The sequence below is a fragment of the Balaenoptera physalus genome (assembly GCF_965194825.1).
Source record: "Balaenoptera physalus genome assembly, chromosome: X".
Classification (NCBI taxonomy): Eukaryota; Metazoa; Chordata; class Mammalia; order Artiodactyla; family Balaenopteridae; genus Balaenoptera; species Balaenoptera physalus.
The window spans coordinates 75,633,451-75,643,071 of NC_138903.1; the positions used below are offsets into that span (position 1 = coordinate 75,633,451).

Genomic DNA, 9,621 nt, shown 5'->3' on the forward strand with positions numbered 1-9,621 from the left:
TTATAAAATACTGGCATCTGTTCAAGAATAAGTTAGCTACCCACCAAAAGAAAGGTTTGATAGCTCAAAGTACGCCTGTGATGAAGCCTAGTATTTTTAAGGAAATCCCTTTGTTTATATAAGTGAATTAGTGGTGAGGCAACACTTGGAAGGAAATATGAGCCCTGGGTAGAAAATATAATTTTTTCTAAACTTAAATGTAAGCCTTCAAAAATGTTATAGACATGTTTCTTGGTAATTTTCAAAAAATAAATAGTGAGAAGTTACTTTTAAATAACCATCCTGTCAGGGAAGGAAATCTCATCCTGAAAGGAAATTGCAATCATTAACAAAGATTTTGATTCAGAGAAAACGGTGTGGATCTTTACGCATGTTTTAGACTGTGCAGGGGAAAAACAACCCTTTTTAAATGGCTTGCTTATTAAGCTAGTCATGCATTTCACTGCAGGTTGTAAAGCAGTAGAACATGCACAAGAGGCTCATAAGCATATTTTAGAGTTAGGAAATATCATTTACACCATTTTTATATTGTTAATATCGCACCCAGAGAATTTGCTTAAACTTCAAATTACTGTAAATCTACAGTTTTGTTCACCTTTGTATAATTTTGTTTTTAATAGAACGAGGCCCACATCAATGAATATATGATTAAGGGATATGTGTAATAAAATAATATATTTATTACACACAGATTTATTCAAATCTTGAACATATATAGCACAGCAAAATACTATAAAGGCAGTTTGTGGTTTTTAGTGAAGATCATTGAGTAGATTTTGGATTTTCTTTGTTGGAATGAAATTTTGACCGGTTTTATTGTTTTTTCTGTGCAGCCTGAACACTGATGCCGGAACTCCAACTGATCATAGGCACGAATAGGGTGCTGTAGCAGTTACCTGCTTATCTAGTGCTGTAATTCTTTAAAATTCATACTCAAATTCTTAAAATATGGAACCATCTATTACTATTTGTTCATTACTGATAATTAGAACCTTGCACGTACAGGAAAAATGTGTTAGAGAATGGGCTTCACAAGTGTTTAGGGGATAATCATAATGATGACTGAACATGATACTTTACACTTCTATAACCCTTTTCTTCCATGGAGTTCATAGTGCTTTATAAACATTATCACATTAAACCACAGAACATCCTAGTGGGGTAAGTAGGTGGAAGAATTTTTAAGACATAGAAAATTCTATTTCTAAATGCTGTGACAGAAATTAAAATACAGACACACCCACTTTAAGCTGTGATTACTATGAAATAGCTTTATATTTGGCTGACCCGAGATTTAACAGGAATTAACGTGAGGAGGTAATTCATTTGTGCAAATGATCCATATTTGTTAGCATTGCTTTGGAGATCACCTTTCTGAAAGAAACACGTTACCTGTACAGTTCTCTAAGGAAATATGGAGAGCTCTAGTTTGTAGGTTTTACCACACTTAGTTCTTCCTTTGATTTGTTGATGGTGGAGCAAGTCATTTAACACCTTTCTACTAGCATATTCCTTACAGTAAAGAAGGCAATGATAAAAACACATACCTAAGCAACTAAAAATACCTCTTTTATTTTTTTCTGCTCTCCTTCCATCTCCAATACTGTTTCCTCTTCATCAAGCTATCAACAAGCAAACAGACTGAAAAATCTATACACCTAAGAATGGAGAAAGGCAGATATGATGGGTCAGTCACATCATGGATATTTTCCACTGCTCACCCTCTGGTCTAGACATGGCCAGATGCCTAAGATGTTCCAGTCATTAGAACCCAATGGGTCATTTGGCTTGAATTGCCCAGGAAATGGCCTGAAATATTTTTAACTGTTTACTTAATGGAGACCTGGCCAAAGGCTGGTGGCAAATACTTGTCATCATTATTTTCATGCCTCCTAAGAATTTAATAGAACAGTATTCCAATGTGATAAATAGTAGTCTAGTGATCAAAAAATTAACTCCCCTCCTAAAGTGCCCTCTTTACACCAAGCAAAACCTAATCCATTGTGCTATTTTTACATCTGCCCTCGAACTAAATTCTGATGTGACAGAAGTATCACTCATCCTATGCAAAAGTCCAACTGAGTTTTTATCCATTCTCCAGTAATCAGTTCCCTGTGGCAGTACATGCAATTTCTACTGGAATGCCCAGCTTCCCTACACATTTTAAAATATCACATTAATTCATATCAGTGTGACATTCCAGTCATTCCATGCTCTGAAGGAATTTTTTCTAAGGCTTCTGGTTCTCTCTACATACTGTAGAAGATCTATTTGTGTAGAGTAGGTATGTTGCTTTAACCTAATTCAGTGAAATAGTGCCAAATTAGAAATAAATCATGGAGAAGGACCGAGGCAAATAAAATTTTTTAGAACGTTATTAATATCAGATATCTGAATTGAATAACAAAGAGGTGTGACTTAAAAAATAACATCCAGAAACGTCTCATTATTTGATAGTCAAACAGGATATATTGAACTATAGGGGAAATTGAACAGCATTTTCAAATTAATTAAGTTACTGAAAAATAAACAAATATCTTTTTAAAAATAGATATGTTAATTGACTTTGGTTGAACTATAAGGAATCCTCGTGCATATTCTTCTGGCCTTTTTCTACATACCTGCCTTCTTTGTGATGCCTGATTTTAGCTTTTTTTTTTTTTTCATAAGCTTCAGATATATACCACAAAAGGCAAGTCTCACACTTACTTGAGCTTGTAACAACCAGGTGTGACCCTTTAAAGATAACTTATCAGCAGAGACTCATCTCCTGTATGGAGGAGGACACACCAGACTCCTGTGCCATGGGGTATGCCCATGTCAGGCAGTGCTGTGCTAAGCGAGGGACTGTATGGGCCTTCTATTTTATTTTTAAAATGGTCACATTTGTGTGTATTGAATCCCCCTTTTACTTATCTGATATATCTTAAAGCAATAAACTCTGCCAGCTCTCTTGAAATGTCAGTGTGTGTCACTCCTTGTAAGTTCCCAAGCTCCCTAACATTCCTCTGGAGAGGCTTTGTTCATTGCTCTTCCTGATCTTTAATCTTGTTTACATCCAGAATGCATATTAGATCATCTCTGTTTGGAGCTCAAGTACAAACCCTTTTAAAAACATGAAACATTCAATTACTAATTAGCTGTTTCCTGTTCCTAATGAAGTGAGCATGCCAGGTTTGGATTAAAATTCAGCTACTGCTCTCCTCTGTTTATGGTTCCAGATGTTTTTGTTTTACATAGGAGTTTACTTTGACAGCTACTACTAAATGATAAATCACTCATATTATAGCTGAAATGCATTTTGAAATTGAAATGTGGCAAACTTTGAGATTGCTCCAAGGATCAGTGTCATTTAGCAGGTCAATATTGGCTCCTTCCATATAATCACAGTATTGGCATATGTAGAAGAGTAACAGAATCTGTGTCAACATTGTACAGCATGCTACACAAGAATCTATTTTGCTACTATCCTCTAAATTAGGAGAAAAAAATTTAATTACTGTGAAATCTCAACTTATTTTATTCTAAGTAGAAAAATTGATTCATATTAATACTGTCTTCTGCTGGCCTAGTTTTTCTTTGGATTTTTGAACTGCTGTGGAAACACTTCCTGATAGGCCTTATAAACTGGAACATTTAATGAAGGGTGTGGGCAAATATGTTTGTCTTTTTTAACAAAGACAAAAATTAAACATAATAAAGGAGGGCGATTTTTCAGAAACTGCATTTTTCTAAAGGACAGATGGTGATTGCTTTTTGCCATTTGTTACTGTGTTTATGTACTTTTTTTTTTTACAGGATGTTACTTTGTTTTACCATTGCTTTCAAATTTGTAATGTTCTCAATTTGTATTGCATGATTTAAGTTTTAACTATATTGTATAAATTTCAATTCTGGTAAAATGAGTGTCTGCTATTTGATGTTGAAGAGCTTTCTTTTGACATTTAGGCTGTGTATACAGAGGATGAGGTAGACTGGAAAACGAGCAACCATCTGGTGAATTTTATCAGAATAAATATTCTCAGACACCACAAAGGAGTCTGAGCAATTCTCTGGGGTGACAGACTACTACACAGTTTCCCAAAATTCAAGCTTTGTTTTCTTCTTCCCTGGAGAAGTTCAGGTGAATTCCATGGGCTCTTAGGCAAAATGCCTGGTTGCCCTCTAATGAAGTCTGAACCTCCAGGTGGCCTAACATAGAACCACATTCTTTTATTCTTCTATTACCTTACCACATCTTTATTTTTGGTTTTGAGGTATTATCCAGAAAACTCCACTGACTCGCAATACCTCTGACACAGAAAGAAAAAATATTTTAAAGATTTTATACATTAAAGGGGTATGTCTTCCTCCTGACAGTGCTAAGCTTTGACTATACTGAATTAATATTTTAGATGAGGCATATCAGTCCAACAATGATAATGTATTTTCCTTTATATGTGAAGATGATACAAACATAGACTTTAAGTGTTTTTTAAGCCTGGGTGATGGATTTGTACTGATCATCCACACTTTCTTTCCTTGTTCCGCTTTTGTCACCAAAAGCCAATTTTTATGAGGTAGCTGGATAGAGACTGGGGCTATAAGCCATGGCTATGGAAAAGAGGAAAGTTAGACAAAAAGAGGTGGAATTGTTTTTGGAAATTGTTTCCAACTATAACTTTTACCCACACCATCAAATATTTTCTAACTCTAGGATGGTATGGATTCTTTTGATTACCAATATTTAAATAGATACCATTTCACTAAACACTATGGTTAAAATGATATTCAGAACTTGTCTCCCTTCATGCAGTATACATGGACAGTTAACCTGGGGAGAGGAAACTAAATGTTTCATCAAAGGTGTCATCACCTTAGATCATAACCAGACATTCCTTTTTCCTTGTTTTGGTAAACCATATGGATCTCAAACATAGCATTCTGTACAAAAGGAAAAGTAAAGTAGATAACAATAGACATCATAGTTTATGAAGAGTCTTCTCAGTCTTTGATGTCTTCAGTGCAGTGGAAAGAAGAAAAGAAGCTGTAGCACGCAACTTGAAGGATCTTTGAAAACTGACACATTAACATATAGAAGTGCTAAGAAATTTTAAATTTTACCAATATTAAATCAAGCCTGTAACATCAGATCATTTAAGTTCGTGAAGATAGAAGTTTAGTATTTTAAAGCACGTATTAGAATTATACCTCAGAAAAACTAACTTGTTTTCTTTTTTTTAAAGGAGGTAACTATTACTATTTAGCAATGGCACAACAGTTTTATTCGTCCTGAAAGGTCCTCGCTGACTTTACATAAATGAAGATGCTTGTGATTCCAGTTTATCTCTGAAACTATTCAACATGGAGTTAATTCAATTGTGTTTATCAGCAAAGCTTTGTTTACTGAAGCAGTTATTCAATCTATATTACATTTTTTTAAAGAAAGAGCGTGTGTACATTTTAAAAGCAATGATGTAAACTTTGTTTTTGCAATTGATTGACCAATTTAAGAATATGAGCTAAATCCCAATGACTAAAGTAACTTGACCATATTTGATGCTTTTCTATGCTCACTTCAGCTTGGCTTTTTGTCTTCTAAGGGAAAAAATGTGGTAGTGTGTTAGAGACTAGAAACATATGTATGGTTTCTCTGTTCTACCATATATTAAGTTAAAGTACACCTTCTTTGTTAAAAATGTACTTTCTAAACTTCAGCAAAATAAAAACATTTTGACTTTGTCAATTGAACTGAGTGTTTATTTTCAAATTGCCAACTGTAATTATTGAAGTGGAGTCAGAGCCCAAATCAAAATATAAGAACTAAGAACATGTTTGCAAAGCTTCCTCTGGTTTGTTTATTTCTAAACAAATATGAACATACATCTTACTCCATTTCACCTGTTGAAACAATTGTCTCCAATTGTTCTTATTGAATCGCACACGACATTGCCTTTTCCTGGCTGTGTGTGCTTTTAAACCTGCTTCCAGGAGGAAGGGTTGTACTGGGAAGCAGGAAAAATGTGGTGAATCCAGCTGGAAAATATTTTCTGAATATCTATTATTTCAAAAGAGTTTCTCCCGTTTTCAGTGGTGAACAAAAATATGAAGGGCATGCATCTACTTGGGGCCAAAGAAAATCCAGGTCTCCCTGTACCTCCAAATAGTCATTATAGGCTAATGAAAAATGAAAGCAAGTGAAAAAAAGAGCCTAATGATAAGCCAAAACCATAGCCCTTCCCTACAGTTTATCTAATCTGTCTCCACCTTCTCCTTGGTTCATTTCCACTTATATCCTGGAGGTCACCCAAATTCTGGTTCACCAAGGAACCCACAGTTTTTCCTGTGCAGTGCCACTTCCACTCCTCACCCTTTCTTATAAAAGGTGTGTTGTATCCCAAAATGCTTCTAGCTGGCCAGCCAAAGACTGTAGGTCTTCTGTTTGGGAACTGCTTTCTTCCACAAATATTTCCTCTCACCATCAGCTCATCATCATCCTTGTTTATGGAATTTTTAAGAGTCCTGAAAAGGCTAAAGCTCTTCCTCTGCTCTAGAGAAGAAAGATTCCTAAGGATTTTTGTTGGTTAAACAGGTGTGCTCTGGTAGTGTACCCTGTCCCCACCATAGCACAATAAGCAGGATACCAAATAGTTAATCATATGATATTCAGGATCGCATTATTTAAAGCTTAATGCAATGACCAGAGGAGGTCTGTGCCATTAGTTGCCCAACTCTCAGGGGTCCAGGTGCCCAATACTATCTGTGGTTTAGCCTCATCTGCTAGAAGTTATTCACACTGGCTTAACATTGATGGGGGTGATTTGATTCTGGGTCGCATAGATAACTGGGACTTGTTGAGAAGTGGTGCAACTATAGGAATCTCCTGGTTATTTGGATCCCAGTTCATTGGCCCATCTGGAAAGAAAGAGCCAGATAATTACCTGGAGTGAAACCCACCCTGCACCACCATGTTTCCTGGGATAGGATTGCTTGCAATTTCAAAGCAAACCCTTGACCACCCTTCCACAGTCTCCTCCTCACTACTTCCTTCCTCCTCCAACAACATAAGAACCTTAAGAAAAGAAGCTGGGTATAGGATAGGAATTCCTTCATTGCAGGGCAGTGGTTTCACTCTATGTCAATTATTTCTCAGGTATAGACTGTCTTCTAGGGTTGGGAGGATCACTGTTACATCATTGCCCTTGCACTTTCTTTAGAAAACATACAGATTACATTCATCCTGAGACTATGGCTAGAGGAGCTGGATCAGTCTCATACAAACTTAAGGGACTCTGATCTCAAGTTCACTGCTTGTGGAGTAATGGTGGGAGAACACAACTGCTCTCACCTCCACACATACAGTACCTTCATGTATAAATACAATCCTAGTATAAGAGAAGCACCTAACCTTTTGGGGAATCCAATTGTTGTCACTCTTCCCAGCTAACTAATACATGTATAAATGAACCCCAAGGGATTTGGTCGTGAAGGCCCCCTCCACCAACAAACATCAACATTGTGCCTTCTTACTCAGGGAAAATTGTCTCTGCGAAGAGCATTGCAAAAATAACTTCCAGGGACTTCCCTGGCAGTCCAGTGGTTAAGACTCCACGCTTCCAATGCAGGGGATGAGGGTTCGATCCCTGGTTGGGGAACTAAGATCCCACATGCCGCGGGGTGCGGCCAAAAAAAAAAGAAAGAAAGAAAAAAAAAGAATAACTTACAATAGAATGTTAGATTAGGAAATGAGTGGGAGGGTCTTCAAAAGCCATCAATTGCCTGACATCTCAAGGGTAGGCACACAATTACAATTATTTGAACAATTATAATGCCACAGAGCTACTATTTGTTAGCCAGCTCTCAGTATTAGAAAGGTCAAAACTGATATTGAACCAAAATTTTGCCACTTCAACTTGAACTTGGTGAAGGAAAACCACCCCCAATTACACACATAGCTAGTCACTCCTTATTTAAAATGATAGAAGTCCATCAGATATTATAGGTATTGGAAAATGAATAAGCATAGTTTCATTCCTCTTTGCATTCATGTGTGTGCATGTGTGCACACACACAGTATATACACACAAAACATGTCTTCTTTTCTTTGTCAATGAATTATTGAAATCGAATTTGGACATTTAAAAAAATTCACCTGATTCAATTCTCCCTTGAAGTATATGAGCAGCTAAATTATGAGATACAAAAAGAAAGTCAAGTATAAAGATAGTTGATTATCATTGGGTAGGGTGGTAGTCATTTCAAATATAAAATGCCTAAATGTTGATGATAATTCTGAATCTCAACTCTTTAAAGGTTTAAATAAAAAGTCCCCTTTCTTGGCCTCCGCTAGCCATGTAAGATTTCCCTTTTTTATACATTATCTAAGTATATTGCAATACTTCTCTAAAGTTTCTAGTTTTAAACTAAATAATAGTAGAATTGGGAATACAGACCTGGGACCTTGTTTTAAGCCCTGATACATTAGAAGTACAGGAAGCAGAAATTCCAGAAAGGCAAATGTACTGATTTAGCAATGGTAAGGCTGCCTGGTATATCTGGCATATTTATTAAAATCTTTGGAATAAATCTATCGACAACTTCTCTCACTTTAATCAGAGAACCATGGTGACCAGTATGCACTACAATAAGCACAGATGCAGTTGAACTCAACTAATGAACTTTTCAGGCTGTGCCATGATAATTCATTATATTATGATGGGGAAAATATTTCTTTACCTTTGGATGATTTTTTTTTTAATAAAACGAGTTAAAATACTTTGGGTAAAATTTATGCTTAAAAATACGTTAGAGCTTGACTCTTGGATTGCCATGGCATCTGAGATTAGCAGAATGTGAATGAAGATCTTTGAAATTCCAAAGCAACATGAACACACCAAAAAAATCTATCTTAATTAGTCAAAGGGGAGAATGAAAAATAAAAGAAAGTATTTAGGTGCAATTCAATGTCAAACATTGAAAATATGATTTTTATGTAACAAAAAATTCCAATAGAGTTAAAGCAACTTCCAATTAAGTTAAAGGGTTTACATTATAAATAACTAGAAATCACTATAAATGCTAAATAATTAAATGTCAATGTGCATGGAACAAAGGCTAAAGGAGAAAGAACATGTTATATGCAAGGATAATGGGCAGTCATTATGAAACTTGAATAGAGGACTAAAGAACAAGTAGGACTGGGGGTGGGTGAAGATAAGAGATCAGCACCTACGAAGCCAGAGAGTAAGAAATTGTAGTGGATTGACATATATACACTAATATGTATAAAATGAATAACTAATAAGAACCTGCTGTATAAAAAAATAAATAAAATTAAAAAATCAAAAAAAAATGTGCAATGCAAGAGGCATTTATGATTCTTAAGCTGAATCTTATGTAATGGTTTAAAATAAATGCATCCTTATCAAAAAAAAAAAAAAGAAAAAAATTGGAGCGGTATGTACTATTCATGAAACAGTGAGGAATCCACTAAAAGGAAGCACAGAATCTTGTCCAACCTTAGTGGAGATAAGGTTTGGTAGTTAAGACGGGATTAAATTACAGAGCACCTTGAATAGGTAGCAATAAGCATATAATAGGAACGCATTTGAGAGATTAATCTGAGAGTAGTGTAAAATGGAT

General features: G+C 35.5%; 1 protein-coding gene across 2 annotated transcripts in view; it reads left to right on the forward strand.

The window, feature by feature from the left end:
* The window catches only part of DACH2 (dachshund family transcription factor 2), a 639,710-nt gene extending 631,119 nt beyond the window's left edge, over window positions 1-8,591 (forward strand). Inside the window, exon 13 of one of the 2 annotated variants that reach the window (XM_082447406.1) lies at window positions 834-8,591. In XM_082447406.1, the coding sequence (XP_082303532.1) occupies window positions 834-838 (5 nt within the window). In that variant the 3' untranslated portion in view covers window positions 839-8,591. The remainder of the gene's footprint in view (window positions 1-833) is intronic. The other variant, XM_082447404.1, reaches the window with a different exon arrangement.
* Window positions 8,592-9,621: the final 1,030 nt, after the last annotated feature.